This window comes from Sciurus vulgaris (assembly GCF_902686455.1).
Source record: "Sciurus vulgaris genome assembly, chromosome: 1".
Taxonomy (NCBI): Eukaryota; Metazoa; Chordata; class Mammalia; order Rodentia; family Sciuridae; genus Sciurus; species Sciurus vulgaris.
The window spans coordinates 122108242-122127872 of NC_136461.1; the positions used below are offsets into that span (position 1 = coordinate 122108242).

Consider the following 19631-nt stretch of genomic DNA (forward strand, 5'->3'; position numbering starts at 1 on the left):
AACCCAAATAAATACAACTTTCTAATACTAGACAAAGGCGCCAAAAATATGCAATGGAGAAAAGATAGCCTCTTCAACAAATGGTGCTGGGAGAATTGGAAATCCATATGCAACAGAATGAAACTAAACCCATATCTCTCACCCTGCACAAAACTCAACTCAAAATGGATTAAGGACCTTGGAATCAGACCAGAGACTCTGCAGATTATAGAAGAAAAAGTAGGTCCCGATCTTCAACATGTCGGCCTAGGACCAGACTTCCTCAACAGGACTCCCATAGCACAAGAAATAAAAGCAAGAATCAATAACTGGGATAGATTCAAACTAAAAAGCTTTCTCTCAGCAAAGGAAACTATCAGTAATGTGAAGAAAGAGCCTACAGAGAGGGAGAATATCTTTGCCAATCATACTTCAGATAGAGCACTAATCTCCAGAATCTATAAAGAACTCAAAAAACTCTACACCAAGAATACAAATAATCCAATCGACAAATGGGCTAAGGAAATGAACAGACACTTCACAGAAGAAGATGTACAAGCAATCAATAAACATATGAAAAAATGTTCAACATCTCTAGTAATAAGAGAAATGCAAATCAAAACCACCCTAAGATTCCATCTCACCCCAATTAGAATGGCGATTATCAAAAATACAAGCAACAGGTGTTGGCGAGTATGTGGGGAGAAAAGTACACTCATACATTGCTGGTGGGGCTGCAAATTAGTGCAGCCACTCTGGAAAGCAGTGTGGAGATTCCTTAGAAAACTTGGAATGGACCCTCCATTTGACCCAGCTATCCCACTCCTTGGCCTATACCCAAAGGACTTAAAATCAGCATACTACAGAGATACAGCCACATCAATGTTCATAGCTGCTCAATTCACAATAGCCAGACTATGGAACCAACCTAGATGCCCTTCAATTGACGAGTGGATAAAGAAACCGTGGTATATATATACAATGGAATATTACTCAGCCATAAAGAATGACAAAATTATGGCATTTGCAGGCAAATGGATGAAATTGGAGAATATCATGCTAAGTGAGATAAGCCAATCTCAAAAAGACAAGGGACAAATGATATCGCTAATAAGTGGAGGATGACACATAATGGGGGGGAGGGAAGGGTTAGTGTTAGGGTTAGAGTTAGGGTTAGGGAGGGGGGCAAGTATGGAGGAAGAAAGTACTGTATAGAGGGTAAAGAGGGGTGGGAGGGGTGGGGGGAAGGGGAAAAAATAACAGAATGAATCAAACAACATTACTGTATGTTGATTTATGATTACACAAATGGTATGCCTTTGCTCCATGTACAGAGAGGCAACATGTATCCCATTTGTTTACAATAAAAGAAAAAAAAAAAAGGAAAAAAAAAATTAGCACAAATATTAGTAATGCTGAACTTTGTTGAATGCATAATTGGAACTAGATTTAGTGAAAAGATATCCAACTCTATATTTATTTGCTTTAACTAAATATTTAGTAGTTAATCTCTGCATCTTCGTTTAAACTATTCACTCTTCCTGCAGAACCTTACCTCCCCCTCTCCATCAAGTCAATTTCCTAGACGTTTGAGGAGTTCATTGTTGATATTGTTGTTCTTTATTTATTGGTGTGCTTTTTTTTTTTTTTTAACTTTTTGTTTGTTTTTGTTTTTGTTTTGGTGCTGGCAATTGAACCCAGAGCACTTTACCACTAAACTACATCCATGGCCCTTTAAAATCTTTTCTATATTTGAGACAGGACCTCATTAAGTTGCTGAGGCTGGCCTTGAATTTGCAATTTTCCCGCTTCAGCCTCCTGAGTCTCTGGGATTATAGGTATTCACCACCACACCCAGCTTTTTAAAAATTTTAATTATTTCAGAGTACTACATGTATAGTTTTTAAATTCAACTAGACTTATGATTAAAAACCAAAAAAACAAACAGCAAATCTCTGCCATGCCACACCCAGAACTGCTGCTTCTCACAGGCAACTAATACTATTTATTTTATCTATTTCTTGTGATATCTTCCCAATATTTAGCAGTAATATATTTGCTCTACCCTTCTTAATTTAAGACAGTATTTATTGATTCCTGCTGTGGACATGAGTACTTCACTCCCATATCCCCTGTCCCCACCCTGTCCCCCTTCATTCCCTCTATGGCCCCTCACCAACACACAGACCTTTCTGCCCACCTTGCCACGGCATGTTATACCATAGCTTTTGTTAAATTGGACTCAATATTTGTGCTAATGTGTACTCACTTGAGTCATGTAGGGTATTAGGATTCCATTTTTTTTCTAACTACTCTCTGTTTTTCCTGTAGTTGATAATGTCTTTTATCAATTGTTCTGGTCCTGCTGCACAGTTCTCAGTCTGAGATTTCTTCAGTTCACCTTTCTGACAAGACAAGTCCTTTTCCAGGAACACTTATATACTTTTGGTGGGAATATAAATTAGTACAACAATGATGGAAATCAGTATGGAGGCTCTTTAAAAGACAGGAATGGACCCCCACATGACCCCACTATACCTCTTCTTGGTGTTTATCCTAACGCATAAAAGTCAGCATAGTATAGCAATACATGCAAACCCATGTTTATAGCCAAGCAATTCACAATAGTCTGCCTATCAACAGATTAATGGATAAAGAAAATATGATATATATACACAGTGGATGTCATTTGTATGAAAATTGATGGAACTGGAAAGAATCATGTTAAGTGAAATAAATCAGACTCAGAAAGTCAAGAATTGTATGTTTTATATCATATGTGGTAACTAGAGAGGAAAAATAAGTTGGGGGAAAGAGATTTAATGAATATGGAAGGAAGATGAATAGGGTAGAGGAAGGAGATCAGGGGGAGGGAGGAGGTGGGAGAAAGGGGAAGTACTGGTGAATGAAATTGATCAAATTATGTTACATGCACATATTTGACCCAGTATCATGTATAATCATTATGGACCAATAAAATTTTAAACTACTGCATCTGAAAACAACTTATACTAGATTGCTACATCTGAAAATGACAGAATGCTGGTAGGAGTAATAATTCAGAATGAAATCATGTTATACCATTATAGTTTCCTTTACCTAAGTAAATGAAATGAGTTTTTTTATGCTTCAAATCACCTACAAAATATTTCCATGTACCATTTGCCAATTTGTTACATATACCTGTTTTTATACATATATATTTGTATTTTGTAGCATGCTGGGTACAAATAAAAGAGTGGCCAGGAAGAAGTCCTTTCCCCTCTCTTTTTTTCCTTGTTATCTCTTGTTTTTCTCTGTTAGTTTGCTGTCTGTGTGGTGAACACCTTATTTCAGTTGGTTTGGAGACTCTTTCATGTTAGAGGCTATCCTCTAATAGCTTGTGATCCTGTCTGTCCATTTACATTTCAGGAATAAATTGCCAACAAGTTTGTAATGGGTGGAGTTTGTCAGTCCTCACTGTGAGTGAAGTAGAAAACAAGGTAATCAGGTGAGAGTGAGAAAACAAGAGGAGATTCAAGTTTTCTCTCATGTCTAAATTTTCCTTTTGGTTCAATTGTTTGTATATGGTTCAAATGTTTCATCAACCTACCTAGCATTCTAGAGCAGCTTGCTGTCAAAACAAAACATAAATGACTATCTTTTTATTTTTGCCCTTTTCTTTTGCCAACTATTTAAGCATTCAAGGAAAGTTTAGGACAAAGATTCCATTTGCTTCTTCCTTCTATCAAAGGCAGAAAGAGAAAACACACAATAATATAGGCCTCGGGTCTTTTTGAAATTTCCAGATAGTCTTCAAATTGTATAAGAAAATAATCTCAACTCTCATCCAACCATTCATTCATTCAGTAAATATTGAACTCTCTATACTAGCTAGACACTCTGCCACCTTCTGGGCTTATGATTGTGAAGAAAACGGAAACAGCCCTTATCTGCCTCTCCCACCAGACCATCAGCGGGTGGGAGAAACAGACAATAATCAAGGAAGACTACAAATAAGTACATAATTGCAAATTGTGATAAGGACTTTGACAAAAATGAGCTGACCATCTGGTGAGAACAGAAAGGAGACCTGTTGAGTAGAGGAAGGGGATCCAGAGGAGAGGGCAAGGGGAAGTACTGAGAAGCGAAATTGATCAAATTATGTTGTGTGTGTACAAAAATCCCACAGTGAAGCCCACTATTCTGTATAATTATTATGCACTGGTAAGAAATAATTCAAAAATGAGCTGGCAATTGTTGAAAAATAAACCTAGGCACATTAAAACTTTTAAGTTTATTTGCATCAACAGTGACTCATAATCAGGCAGCTCCAAACCACAAGAAGTTCAAGGTTCATTGGGAAACTTGAGGGGGAAATCATTTTTAAGGTATTTATGGAACTAAGACAAAGAAAACTCTGGTTTAAAAGGAAAGTCCCTAACTAGATGTCATGTGGTGATTTCTGATTGGTTAGGTCACTCTGGGTTGAGTTTATGTTTGCTTCTTGAGGAACTTAGAACACTGGAGCCATCTCAGTCTAATGACCTCTCAATTAATTTTTATTATGTTTTTATTAGTGAAGTATAATTATATATAATAGTGGGGTTCATTGTGACATATCCACACATGCACACAACATAATTTGCTCTATTTCATTCTGTAGCACTTTCCCTTCCTCCCCTTTATTCCCATTCCCCCTGATCTACCTCTTCTCTACTGGTCTTCTATTCATTTTTTTATTTTTTATTTTGTTTTTTTTTTTATTTATTTTGGTAAGAGATTGAACCCAGGGTCACTTAATCACTGAACCACACCCCCAGCCCTTTGTTATTTTTTAATTTTAAGACAGGGTTTCAATAGGTTGCCTAGGGCCTCACTAAATTGCTGAAACTGGTCTCAAACTTGTGATCCTCCCACCTCAGCCTCCCAAGCTGCTGGAGCTACAGGTATGGGCCATCACATCCAACTTACTTACTTATTTATTTATTTATTTATTTATTTATTTATTTTTCAGTGGTGCTAGGGATCAAACCCAGGGCCTTGTGCGTGAAAGGCAAAGCACTACCAACTGAGCTATATCCCTAGCCCTTTATTTTTTTAATTTGCATATTATAATTCTACACAAAAGTGAAATTCATTGTCATATGTTCATGCATGCACATAGCATAATGTGGTAGGTTTCATTCACTAGTACCACCCCTTTCTCTCTCCTCCCTTCCCCTTGATTCCTTTACCCAATTAACAAAACCTGCATGGAATTGGCATCAAAACAGACATGAAGACTCAAAGGAATAGAAGACACAGAGAAGCATGCACAGATACAGTCATCTCATCCTTGACAAACAAGGCCAAAAACTTACCTTGGGGGAAAGACAGTTTTGTTTTGTTTTGTTTTTTTACGGTGCTGGGGATTGAACCCAGGGCCTTGTGCTTGCCAGGCAAGCACTCTACCAACTGAGCTATCTCCCCAGCCCCGAAAGATAGTTTTCTTAACAATGGTGCTAGAAAACTGAATATCCATATGATCAAAAATAAAACTAGATCCTTATCTCTCACCCTGCACAGAAGCCAACTCAGAATGAATCAAAGACCTAGGAATTAGACCAGAACTTTGCAACTGGTAAAATAAAACATAGGGTTAACACTCCAACATATGGATGCAGGCATCAACTAGTAAGACAGCTAAAGCTCAAGAAATAAAACCAAAAATCAATAAATGAAAAGATATAAAATGTAAAGACTTCTGTCCAGCAAAGGAAACCATTAAGAGTATGAATCAAGAACCTACAGAAAGGAAGACTATCTTTACCAGCTACTCTTCTGGCAGAGAATGAATATCCAATTAATATTTTTACACAATATAATGATTGTGAATAAGAGGAAAGATCCACTTAAAATAGTGTTCAAAACCTGCTGCAAGGAGAGAGTATTTAGGCTAAAGATGAGCCTTCCGAGTCCATTCACTTAAACATTAGCGAACATTAATAATGTATGCACACAACACTTAATAGTTTTATTAACCTTTTTATGTTTCAAAACATTCCATTTTTCTTAAATGAATAAACTTCTTTCTCTTTCTGAACATTTTAAAACACACTTAACAGATTATTTTGAACAATTAGAGATGTAGCAATTTCTTGGTAATTTTGAACATAGTTTGCAAATAAAATAGATTTTATGCTTCAGTCAGTATCAGAGTCTCTCACTCTCTCACACCAGGAGGTGCTGCATCCCCTGTGCTCCTTGTGTAGAATTCTTTATTTCTGCCTCCAGGTGACTGCCTGCTTATATTCTTCTTCTTGCCCTCTGCAGTGTCAAATTCAAATCCACTCAATCCTCAAAGCTCCCAGGATCCAAAAGAGAAGAAATTCTTTCTTCAGGGAACAAGCTAGAAGGGAGGCTAAATGAATAATGACCACTGGTTAGGAATTGGGATAAAAGAAAGAGAAGAAATGGGAAAACAAGAAAACAGGGAATGGATTTTCAAGGAAGAAAAGCCAGATGCATAAACAGGCAGAATGGCTCCTTTAGGAAACCAAATCTGCAGATGGAGCTGGAATACCCTCCAGGCCTCACAGAGAGAGAGGAAAAATGTGAATATCTGAAATTAACATCATACCTCCTTGTGTCCCATGACACCCATAACAGATGTTCCAGGGTTTTTTAGGTGCATTATAGTTATACATTATATTGGGATTCATTTCAATGTATTCATAAATGCATATAACATAGTTTTCTCCATTTCAAGCCCCAGTACTATCTCTTTCTTTTATCCCACTCCCATCTCCAACCCCTTCCTATACTCTATTGGTCTTCCTTCTATTTATTTTTAACTGACTGGAATGCATTGTGATGTATTCATATTTGCACACAAAATAATCTACAGACCCACATTTTTGGGGGTAGGAGGGTACCAGGGATTGAACTCAGGGGCACTCAACCACTGAGCCATTTTTATTTTGTATTTTATTTGTCTCACTGAGTTGCTTAACTCCTTGCTTTTGCTCAGGCTCATTTTGAACTCGCAATCCTCCTACCTCAGCCTCCCAAGCCACTGGAATTACAGGCATGCACCACCATGCCCAGCCAGACCCACATTTTTAAACACCTCTTAACCAGTTGTGTACTGGAGATGCAAAGAAAGATAAGAATGGGCTTCAATGACAGTTTCAGTGTAGGAGACAGACACATAAAGCCCACAACACAGCACAATTAGTGCTGTATTTGTTTAACACTGCAAAAATCATTTACTGAAGCTAACTGGAAGACAACTTGGTCAAAAAACATCAGATACAGGTTGTGTTGACTATAACTGTGAGTTCCCAGAGGGCTGGGAATTATCTGGATCTCTTCTTCACTTTGTAGGAATAGCACAAGGTGCATAAAAGATCCTCAGTGAATATCTGTTACTAAAATGAATAGACACTAAAATACTTATACCTTAGAGAGTGGGAAAATATCATATGATTTTTTTTAACTTTCAAAATTTTATTATTAACCAAGAGCAGTAGCACACACCTATAAACCCAGCAACTCGTGAGGCTGAGGCAGGAGGATCTCAAGTTCCAGACCAACCTCAGCAACTTAGAGAGACCCTGTCTCGAAATAAAAAGTAAAAAGAATTGAAGATGTAGTTCAGTGGCAAAGTGCCCCTGGATTAAATACCCAGTATCTCTAAAAAATATTAATATTCTTATTAACATATATTTATACACATATATATAAAACATCATATTTATACACATAATGTGATATTTTGATATATGTATACAATGTGGTGTGAATGAATCAATTTTTTTTACTTGTAGATGGACACAATACCTTTATTTTATTTATTTATATGTAGTGCTGAGGATCAAACCCAGTGCCTCACATGTGCCGGGTAAGTGCTTTACCACTGAACCACAACCCCAGACCTGATTAAATCAACTTAATTAACATATCAGTCATCTCCTTCACCTGTCATTTTTTTTATGATGAGACATTTGAGATTAATTCTCTTAATTATTTTGAAATACATAATACATTTTTTGTTGGTGCTGGAAACTAACCCAGGGCCTGATGCATTTAAGGCAAGTGTTCTACCACTGAATCACATCCCTAGCCCCTATAGTATATTATTATTGACTATAGTAACCCTGCTAACCAATCAAGGAATCAAAACCCATTCCTCTTGACTATCTGAACCTTTGCACTGCTTATTCAACATCTCTCGATTCCCTACAGAATTGCAGAGTTGTAAGCAGAAAAATAGCATAAGCATTTCTTAATTTAGAATTACCCCTCTGGCAGTGCAATCAGGAAGAAGACTGGGAAGGAAAGTGGTCAGGAGGCTACAGGTAGTAGCTTAAACAAAGAGTTACAGGAAAGTGAACAATCATCTGGTAGTGATGAGAAAAAGGAGGCCTCTAAATGACACCTGGATCTTTGCCTGAGCAACAGAAGAAAATGGAAGGAGTGGAGAAAGGTCAAAGTGAAGAGCAGCACCAGTCCTGAGTAGTATTATGATCTGGAAGAAGAGGTCCCCAAAAGAGAATCACCCAGGTGACTAAAGAAATGTGTCAAGTGCTGGGAGAATTCAGAATTCAACCACAGTCACTGAATTTAATGATTGGAATATTGCTGAGGTCAAACCAGCAGCAAGGGATTGTGAAATGAATGATTGAAGAATTGGGACAGCATCTGTTTCAGAAGGCAACTGAGAAGAGGAGAGAAACAGAATGTGTTTGAACCAAGATGATTTCCTGTCATGGCCTGTGGCCCAGTTGAAAAGGGGAAGCCAAGGGAGGTCACCACTGCCCAGCAGAGGATCCCTCTCAGAGCAGCTCTAGGCCAGGGGAGGAGCTGAGGCTTCTCTAAAGGCACCATCAAGGGAGGTCTGGGATTCCTCATTATAGACTCTGCAGGACTGAGTCGGGGGAGCACTTTTCTTCAGAGAGTTCCAGAAGTGAGTAGAAGCCCAGCTGAGTCTGCAGCTGATAGAGGCAAAAAGGATCAGATACTGACAGAGAAGATGGACAGAGTGGGCCCTGGGGTGGTGGCTCCAGAACCCTATCTCCTGCTGCAAACTACAAACTCTTCCTTTGTCTTTCTTTCTCCCTCTCTCCCTTCCTCCCTCCCTTTTTCTTTCTTTCTTTCTTTTTCTTTCTTTTCCTCCCTCCCTCCCTCCCTCCCTCCCTCCCTTCCTTCCTTCCTTCCTTCCTTCCTTCCTTCCTTCCTTCCTTCCTTCCTTCCTTCCTTCCTTCCTTTTCTTTTTTCCTAGATCCAAGAGGAAGGAAGGAAGGGATACTGAGAATTTGGACCTCACCATGAAGAAGAGAGTTACAGAAGAAAGCCATTACCTGAACAGAGGGGTCTGGTGAGGATGGAACTAGAGTTCTGGCTGACAGGATTCCTGGCAGTACAGCAGTAGCTGCCACTGTCCCCAAATCTCCAGGAGACACTGAGAGTGGTTCCTCCATGAGATACAACTGCCCCCTGGCTATGGGGGTCCCAGCTATATTGAACATCCTCTCCAGCTTCTTCCATGAAGCAGGCTAAGGTGACAAAGCAGGTCCTGTTCCTCATGATCTGGGAGGTGACAGTGATATTGGGCTTCTTCAGCCTCTCTGTGCCAAGAAGAGAAGTCTCAAGCTATAAGACGGCTCAGATCCAGCAAAGCAACGGAGAATAATGGTAAAAAAAAAAAAAAAAATTAATGTGCATTCCTCCTCCCCTTCTCACCTAGACACGTAGGGTGAAATCCTTGGTGATGTTGATCAGGGGAGAACGCATACTTATCCCAGCTCTATAGGGGCCAGAGTCCCACAACCCCAAGGGACTGATATGAAGAGAATAACCTAATGAGGGGTGCTCAGTCATCCACTGTATGGTCCCTGAATCTCAGAAACCAGGACTGGTTTGCCAGGTGGTCCTGGTTGCAAAACAGCAATGAGCCCTTTGGAGCTCCATGTGATGCTTTCTACCTCCTGATCCACTGGGATATCCAGGGGCAGAGTGACTGACTTCCCAAGAGTGCCAATCACTACGTTCCCCGCTGTGACTTCTCTCAGTGTTCCTGACCCTGCAGACAGAGAAGGGCAAGTGTCAGTGTCTCCCTATCCAGATTTTATCACTCCATACCACCCACTCCAGGCCCATCTTACCATCTCAAGGGTGTTATTCCCCCCTCCCCAGGGCCTGAAGGGAATCAGGATTCCTTCTCCACCTTCTCTGCCCACTCCAGAGTTATTGTTCAGAGTGCATACTTGAGTTCCTGGGCAAACTGAGGAGCCAGGTACCTGTGCAGATGTGTGGCACTGAGACCGGGTGGGAGCTGCTGTTGCTGACTGGGTTCTTGATTATGCAGGTAAAGGGCAGAAAACTGTCCTCTGGCCTCAAGGAAACACTGAGGACAGACCCTCCATGGGATATCACAGTCTGGGGACTCAGTGGTGTCCAGCTGTAGACCACAGTACTTCCTCTGCTTTCTGCCACACACGTCAGAATGATGATGCAGTTTCCATTATCACCAATCCTGGAACTCAGTGTGACGCGGGGTGGGACCAGCTTTTCTGAGTGTGCAAAATGAAACCAAGTGAGGACTTGGAAACCCTTCTAGACTTCCACTTTATAGGACAGAAAACACAAGACATTGTCACCTGAAACTCTGCACCATCCTGATTATACATAAGGAACAACAGAGGCAGTATCTGCCCACATCAATTCTAGAGCTTTAAGTTTAACAAGGTAGTGTCACTTAATGTCTCCTTTGATTTCCAGAACAATCCCATGAACTACATAAGGTATGTGTTACATATATTCTATTTCGCAGGCTTAGAAAGCTTAGGTAACTTGTCCAAAGTGGTAAATCCAAAACTCATATCCACTGAATTTGGCCCAAAGCCTGGGTTCCTGACCCTATATGGAATAAAGGGAACACAAGCCTGGGACTGTGTTGTGATTACATCTTTCCCCAGTAGGAGGTTCTGCAGCATGCACTGAATTTCCAGATACTGACCAAGTCTTACAGAGGATGTGGCCCTGTGCTTGTGATGTTTCTTCTACCCACTTGCACTCCCTTGGACCTGCACCTCTTATCCTCTCTCCCCAAGGCCCATGCACCTCATACTATTCCTCAGATGTGCTCATTGCCATTATTTGTCAGAGCCAGGAGCATTTGGGAAAGGAACAAAGAACAGCTACAGACAATAGACAACCAAGATAGACTGGACAAAGTCATATGGCATGGGAGAAGGACACTCTGCTATTCATCCTCAGTCCTATGACCCAGCTCACTGCAGCCCCAGGGGCAGCTCAACTGTGCAAAATAGGACCACACAGGCCTAAAGTGTCCCCTGGGAGAAGGCAACCTGAACTCCCACTGTAAGTAACTTTCTGCTGCCTCACCCCAGTGTCTTATAGACCAAACTCTAGGATATAGACCCTTTCCCCTTTGACTTTTGCAGGTCCTCTTCTTAAAGTCTTCACTAGTTCAGGGAACTAAATATTGTCACATGCTGGTGTGAGAAACACACTTATCTGTCCAAATCCAAAGAATTAAGAGACATGAGGTAGGCAAAAGCAAGGATTTTTACTTTAATGATTGTCTTGGAAGAGCAAGTGTCTGGGGAAGCAGGCACTCTCACATTAGGTTCAACCAGCATTCTTTCACCTACTGCACAAGGTCCTTCCCCCAGTTCCTCATTGCCTGAGTACTATGGGGTGTACAGTCTTCTGAATTTCACCTAGGTTTGAGTCTCCAGTTTGAGTTATTCAAAGAAATACACCTTTTGTTGTCCCCACCTCCCTTTGTTCTCTCGTAGCAGGAAACTCCCATTGGATTGAGTGCCTTTTGGTGAGTACACAGTATATCCCTCTGTTGGTCAGTTTGGGCCCCTTCCTTCTCACTGCCTGTTTGTCAAGGGGCTATACATTTTTACACTCAGTATTAACTCCTTGTAACTTTTCATTCTCTCCACTTCAGTGGCCTTTCTTACATCCCAAGTAATTTTACATTTTAAGCTAAATAATGTATTTTGAAAATGAACCACCAGACTTTTTATTTCTCTCACCTGGAAACCAGAGAACCAGGATACAAGATACAGCACCAGACACCCAAATCCTTCTTATGGTTTGGATATGAGGTGTCCCCCAAAAGCTCCCATGTTAATGGAGAAGGTGATATGATTAGATTATAAGAGCTGTATCCTAATCAGTGGATTAATACATTTGATGAACTAATAATTTGAATGCACTAAATGGGTGGTAACTATAGGCAGATGGGACATGGCTGGAGGAAGTAAGTCTCTGGGCATGCCCTTGGGGATTATATCTTCCCTGGGCTCCTCCTTCTCTCTCTCTCTCTCTCTGCTTCTCAGCCACCATGATGTTCTGTCTCACCTTAGGCACAGAGCAATGGAGTCAGCCAACCAAGAACTGAACCTCTGAAACCATGAAACAAAATAAACATTTCCTCCTAGCATTGACCGTGAGACTGACTGGTTGGATATTTTGGATCACAACAACAGAAAAACTAACACAATTCTCTTCCCAAGTTTGCCCCCTGCTAGTTTTGTGTTGTGGACTTAGTTTCCTTAGCCTGGGAATTCAAACCCTTGTCTGCCTACTGGCAGGGCTGATGTGAGGCACCAGTGACTTGGAAAATACTCGTGAAGGATAAAATCCCATCCTGTTTTCATGGCTGCTGCCACTGGAGTGTGAACTCAGAGTGAAAGCCTTCTGAGACACCCTATCCCTGATGGATCAATAGAGCCTAATCTCTTGCCCACAAACCTATCAATGCTATTCCATGCAGAGTACATCTTTCCAGGATGGCCAGCAGCATGTTGAGAGGCCTTTCCCTCCAAATTTGGGCCCATCCTAGTAAACAATCCTACCTAGCAAACAATCCTACCTAGGTTCCCATAACGCCACCCCCATTGCTGCTAGGAACTGGCTGTAACCAGCCCAGGCCCCAGTTCATGGAAGAAATGCTGTCACTCCAACTGTGTGCACTTGACAAGGGAGCAGTCCCAACATCCCCCACTAAAACAATGGCTCCATCTCATGGGAATATTTTCTAACACACAACCCAAAGGCAATGGCAAGACTCCTATCTTCCCCTGTCAACTAGTTTCCCTGTGTCCACCCTCACTCAGCCTCCCTACCTTCCTACCTTTCCCACCTAACCACTGGAGGGGAGCCACTCTGCCATGACATCCAGAGACCTTGAACATCTTCCTCAGGCTAAGTTTGAATTAGTTTGAGTTGTGCCAAAATTCCAGAACACAAGAGCTTGGGAAGCACTGCCTGAAAAGAACTCTCCCTTGTCTCTGTCTCTGTCTCTCTCCCTCTCTCCCCTGGAAGGCTGTCATGAAATAGTTCCTTGTGGTCTTGGGGTTCTAACGAGGTAGGGGGCTTCCCACCCCTCCACTGCAGAAAAGAGCAGTGGACCATAAAACCTTCTCCCTACAAGAACAGGCTCCCTTGTGTCATGTGTCCCACAGCTTACATCACAGTCATCTGGCTCCTTTTGCTTCAGTGGTATCTTTTCTGGTGACTGGAACAGGGAACCAGGGCCTGGGACTTTGGGTTATTCTTCCTTTCACTATCTATATAAGTAATGCACTTCTGGATTGAAAAGTGACTCATGGCATCTTCCAGATCAGCCAGGTTTTCTAGTGCTGTGTGTGCTTAACCCCTACCTGTACTGTTTCCTTTGTAGTTTTGCCTTTGTAAAATTATTTAAAATTTCTTTAAGGAATTAATTGTTTCTCCCTGCATCGATTTTTTATTGTATTATTAACTTTTTTATTTTTTATTTTGAGATAGGTCTTGTTGAGTTGCAGAGGCTGACCTTGAAATTGAAATCCCCCTGCTTTAGTCTCCCAAGTTGCTGAGATTACAGGAGAGGGCCACAACTCCCAGCTCTCCTACATTTATTTAGAGCATTTATTGCTGCTGAAGGTAGTGTTCCTACTTTAGCAATGAAGAATCTTCAAAGCTCCATGAGTAGGTTGTGGCAAAACTTTAGTTCTCTGGGCCTGAAATTCCATTACCTGATCACTACCTACCAAAGAGTTCTGCTCCAATTGATCTGAGGCAGATCCTAGGCCTTGACATTTTTTAGGAGATTCTCCCAGTAATCCTAATTTATGTATTTTTTTTACAGTGAGCATATGTTAGTCTTGTAATTGGAAAGTAAGTTGTAAATGTTACTAAACATTACTAACCATGATTGTGAAACTGACATGGCTCCCATCCACCTGCCCCAGAACACTCACCAAAGACTTGCAGCCAGTACTCCTGGAAATGGGTGATACGGGAACTCCTCAGGTTAATGTGGGCCTGGTAGGACCCTGCATCCTTTTGGCTCAGGTTGCTGATCTGCAGAGAGTAGCCTGATTCCACAACATTCACACGGCCCCAGTACCGGCTTTCTGCCTGATAAAAAGTGTCTAGCCCTCTAGCTTCTACCATGGTGACTGAGGCAATTGCTCTGGGTTCCGAACGGGACATCCAGGAGATGCTCTCTACCTGCTGTTCTGGCAGCAGACGCAGGGGCAGAGTGACAGACCCTCCTCGGGTCCCAGTTACCACCAGAAGTGCTGGGTCCTCCCTGGAAATTCTTGGCCCTGTGGACACAGAATAGAAGCTTCAGGGCTTCTTGACTGAGCCATGAGGTTACAATGGACCTTGAGTCAGGAAAGGGATGATTACCCCATGTCATAGATGAGAAAATGGAGACCCCCAAGCATTGAGGTGGCTTGCTCAAGACTCCATAACTAGTTAGTGGTAGAACCAGAGCCAGAGTGAGTACCCACCACTTCACGTAAGAGGCTCTTCTTCAATATCAAACTAATTAACATATAATTAAACAATTACCCAAATGCTATCCTAGGACTCCCAAGTGCCAAGTGGAAGTGAGAGTAGGGCAATTCTAGGGAGGTACCTGATGATCCTTGCTGTCACTGGCTGATAAGCTAGGATAGAACTCACTTGGCCCGGCCCTATCTATAACATGGTCTGTCTGTCCCCAGAACTGCTTGTCCAGCCACTTCTCAAACAGAAACCAGCTCCTTTAAGGCCCAGTCAAGATCCCTGCGAAAGCATCTTTCTGGAGCAGAAGGACTAGTGCTGTGCTGGCCAAGTCAGTTTAGGGTGCTCAGTGGGCCAGTAGTTGGGATCCCAACCTACACTGAACCTAGGAGAAGAGTGTAAGTCCTTGGGCACCAGGCAGACTGCTCAAATTCAAACTCTTGCACTACCAGCTGTGTGATTTCTGGCAGGTAGCCTCTCTGAGTCTCAGTTTTTTTCACCTGTAAAACAGAAATGACATCTAGGATTTCATGAGGGTTAAATAAAATAAAGCAAGGAAATATTATACATGATTAGAATTCGAGATAATTATTACAGTGACTTTTTAGAATTCCTTCTCTTTCCTCCTCCTCCTTTTCAGAACTGGAAATTGAACACAGAATCTTGCACAAGCCAGGCAAGTGCTCTACCAGCTTTTAAATTTTTGTTTTGAGACAAGGTCTTACTAGGTTACGTAGACTGTCCTCAAACTTGCACTATCCTCCTGCCTCAGCCTCTTAAGTACACTATTAGTATTTCTTTAAGACAAGTTCTCACTAAGTCTCCCCAATCACTGGGGTTACAGGCAAGCACCACTGTGCTTGGCACTACTAGTAATCTTAAAGATATATAATATCATTGGAATAAATTAGTGAATGCACCTTATTTGTACACTTGTAGAACATTTTTTAAAGATTTTTAAAAAAAAATTTTATTGATACATTGTGATTATATATAATATTGGGATTCATTGTGATGTATTTGTACCTGCACATAACATAATCGATTTCATTCCCCAGTACCTTTCCTTTCCCTCCCCTACTCCCTCCCCCTGATTCCCTTCCTCAACTCTAATGGTCTCCTTTCTATTTTTGTGGCGGTCCCTTTTTAATTTTTTTTTTTCTCTCCAACTTCCATGTACGAGAGAAAACATCTGACCCTGGACATTCTGAGACTGGTTTCTTTCACTTAACATGATGCTCTCCAGTTCCATCCATTTTTCCTCAAATTACATAATTTCATTCTTCTTTATGGCTGAGTAAAATGCCTTTGAGTTTATATAGCACATTTTCTTTATCCATTCATCTGTTGAGAGATACCCAGGGTGGTTCCATAACTTGGTTATTGTGAATTATCCAGCTACGAAATTATGGAGATGCCATTTCTCAGCAGCACAACCCATTTCTGTTAGAGTATTTTTGCCACATACACACATGCAATCCCAGGAGGCAGAAAAATCTGAAACTGACCAAGGTCTGCCACAGTTATTTAGAGAGAAAAGGCAGCATGGCTCAGGGAGGGATCTGAGTCCTGATTCAAACTTGGGATTTGGAAGTACTGGTCACATCACTGTAGCTTAGGCCAGATGACGAGCCTCCTTGCTAAAAGTAGAACCAAGAAGTCCTGTGGTCACAATGAGTGGGAGGATGCACACCATGCTGGGAGACTATAGCATCCTGGTGTAGTCACCACAGAATCCACTGGACAGTCCAATGCTCACGTCCTCCATGGAGCTCTTCTGGGTCTATCTGGAGCAATCTGGTGAGAAGCATCCTTCAGCAGGGTGATGCTGACTAGATAGACCTTCCTGTCCCCAAACTGGACCCTAGGTCTGAAATTTAGCCTGGGGGAATCCTACCAGGGACAAGCAGTTTTGTGCACCCTTATGCCCTCAAGTGCAATAATTCCCTGGACTCAGTTCAGGTTCTACTCCCTTGCTGCAACCTTGTCCAAACTCTGTACTTGCAGTTCAGCCACACCTTCCCCTAGTTTCTGACCTTCTATTGGCTAATTTTGTTTTAAACATGCACTTCATTCTGCCTCACACAAATAACTGTGTAGTGTGTCTTTCCCCAGAATCCATAGTTCCCCAAGGAGAAAAGAAGGTGGAAGGGATTAATGCCTGACTAATAAAGCAAGTCAGGCTGATCATGGTTAGGTGTGGCGGGGTGTATGTCAAGCTCCCTGGTGTGAATCCCATTTCCTGACTCCAGTGAAAGGAAAATGATACAAAGAAGTCAGATTCAGGACACAAATCCCAACAATCAGACAGTTGGTCGAGCACTTTGTACACATATTTCATTTAATCTTCCCAGAAAACTTGTAAAGTTGGTATTCTTGTTCCCCTTTTACAGATGGAGATCATGAGAGTCAAAGAACTTAAGAAACTCGCCCATACTCCTCAGCTAGGGAGGGTACAGTTCAAACTAAAACCTAGGTGCTTCTGACCCTAAAATTAATGTTTTGTGTGCTATACCGTACTGTCAGCAGCAGAATTTCCCACACTGAATTCCTCCCCATGTCACACTGACACCCTTTTTCTAAAACAGTAAAGGACCTGGCACACAAGAGGCTTCAAAAGATGTCTCTAGAACTGAACTGTGAACACTTTATAATGTAAGACCTGTCTTACCAGTTCTGTCACTCTGGGCACAAGAGATGCCCCTGTGGCAGTGACCACTAAGGAAAGGCCTAACCAGAAACCATGAAGTGGAGAAAGCTCCCATGTGTGTGTTCTATAGCGTGTGAGGAGAGGGGCAGGGTTTCAGTTCTGTCTCTTTAGTCAGGGACACTGTGTTTCTCTGAGACTCTTCTTGTTGCTGTGACTTTCGGTTTCACAGATCAACTGCCTGTGCCAGCACATAGTCACTGAGGCTCTCAGCCTTGTCTATCATCTGAAAAACTGGTGTAATACCATCTGCCTTATCCACATCCCAGTGTTGTCATAGTGATCAAACTTTTTTAAACATAAGTGAAAGTCTTTATCATCTGCAAATTTTAAACACATTAAAGAAGTTCATCAACGTGTTAAAGGAACACGCTAAGGTGGGATTAGGGACAACCTTGAAGGCAGGTGACTCTGATAGACAGTATAATCTGGCTCTACTCTCTCCCCACCCACCCCACCCCATCCCATTCACCCTGGAGGGGGAACAAAAGTGAAAACTTGGAACTCAGGAGACAGACCAGAACCCAGCCCCGCACTGCAAATTTCTCAAAAGCTATCCTCTTTTAACCCCCAGGTCAAGCCATCTCCTGACATCACTCAGATCCTTGAGGGCAAGCAGTGAGAATTCAGAGGGGCAGGAACAGCCAACCATGGGTTGAGCTTGAGATCCTCTACTGAAGTCATTTTGGGGACATGGAAGTTAGAATCCATGATCAGAGGTGACTCTCAGGGACTAGTAGGAGAAGAAGGTAGAACAAGACACCAAGCACCAAATACAGAACACGAATCCCAAGCTACATCCCTCTGGGTCCTTAAAAATCTGAACATCTCAGGAAACACACTTGAAATGACAAGATGCAGAAAAGGCGAGTTCTGGAAGTGGATGTGATCCCTATCATTCAGCCTCTCTGGAAATGTCCAAGGTTCTTGTGGAACATCAGTAGAAGAAATGTGAGGATGACAAAGTCATGATCTGGGCCTGAATGACCTGAGATTATTTGCAGAGGCACACACACACATACACAGACAAACACACACATACACACACACACACACACACACACACACACACACACACACACACGAGTCTGGTCCCCACAGAGACAGCACCTTCAGGTCCCCACAGAGGCAGCACCTTCAGTGAAAATTGCCCATTCTTAAACCATTGTGCAGGGTAGGTAGAAGAACCTGGGAGGTGGGAGGGATGCACTTACCCATGAGAAGACTAAGGAGGAGCAAAGACCATGGTAGAGAAAGCCCCATAAGGATGGGTCAACCTTGCAGCAGCTACAGGACTGTGCATGCATGAATGTGAGTCCACAAACATTTCCTGTTTTTGGTGTCACTACTTTAATCATGTGTAGTTTTCAAGTCACAAGATATGAAGATGAGGGGACACAAAAGAAGGAAGGGTGAGAATCACCAGGGTGAGCTATTTAAAAAAATACTAATGATGTCACAGACTTATTTTAAACCCTTCTACTATCCTTTGCATACTAAAAAAATGTCCAGAATCAAAATCCTGGTGGGCAAGGTTTTCATCTTGCCCAGGATCCCAGCTTCATGTTCTGTCATCAAATTTCATCCCTTGGACTCCAGTCACTGCAGACTGCTTCTAAAGCATTCCCCACATGCTTTTTCACTTTAATAGCAAGTTCAATTATACCTATTCATGCAATTTTTTTAAATAATTTTTAAAAAGTTGTACATGAACACAATACCTTTATTTTTATGTGGTGCTGAGGCTCGAACTCTGTGCCTCACACGTGCTAGGCAAGCACTCAACCTCTGAGCTACAAGCCCAGCCCTCGTGCAATTTCGTTTACAGGATTATCCTAGTTCCTGCCTATCTTGGTGCAAAGACATTCATCTCCTCCTGCTCCTGGATTTTGGTGCCTCCTTTGTTATGGTTTGGATGTGAGGTGTCCCCCAAAAGCTCCTGTGCTAATGAAGCAATTTTCAGAGATGAAAGGATTGTATTGCAAGAATTATAACCTAACCAGTTCATCCTAGTTGAATAGACTGGGTAGTAACTGTAGGCAGGTGGGGCATGGCTATAGGAGGGAGTGCATGCCTTGGAAGGTTCATCTTCCCTGCAGTGTTTCTCTCTCTTTCTTTCTTTCTTTCTTTCTTTCTTTCTTTCTTTCTTTCTTTCTTTCTTTCT

General features: G+C 41.8%; 1 protein-coding gene across 1 annotated transcript; it reads right to left on the reverse strand.

Annotated features, from left to right (window-relative positions):
* Positions 1-5887: 5887 nt before the first annotated feature.
* LOC306642845 (T-lymphocyte surface antigen Ly-9-like) lies at positions 5888-18821 on the reverse strand. The gene is made up of 5 exons (XM_079108640.1): positions 18682-18821; positions 14226-14576; positions 10242-10514; positions 9303-10024; positions 5888-6361 (listed from the first exon to the last, which is right to left on the reverse strand). The coding sequence occupies exons 1-4, from the start codon at positions 18728-18730 to the stop codon at positions 9819-9821; spliced, it is 879 nt and encodes a 292-aa protein (XP_078964766.1). The 5' UTR covers positions 18731-18821; the 3' UTR covers positions 5888-6361; positions 9303-9818.
* Positions 18822-19631: the final 810 nt, after the last annotated feature.

Coding starts and splice junctions, on each gene's coding strand:
- LOC306642845 (XM_079108640.1), bottom strand. CDS start 18,730: ATGGGGCTTTCTCTACCATGGTCTTTGCTCCTCCTTAGTCTTCTCATG. Junction 14,577..18,681: donor CCTCCTTAGTCTTCTCATGG/GTAAGTGCATCC, acceptor CTGTGTCCACAG/GGCCAAGAATTTCCAGGGAG. Junction 10,025..10,241: donor AGTGCCACACATCTGCACAG/GTACCTGGCTCC, acceptor CTCTGTCTGCAG/GGTCAGGAACACTGAGAGAA.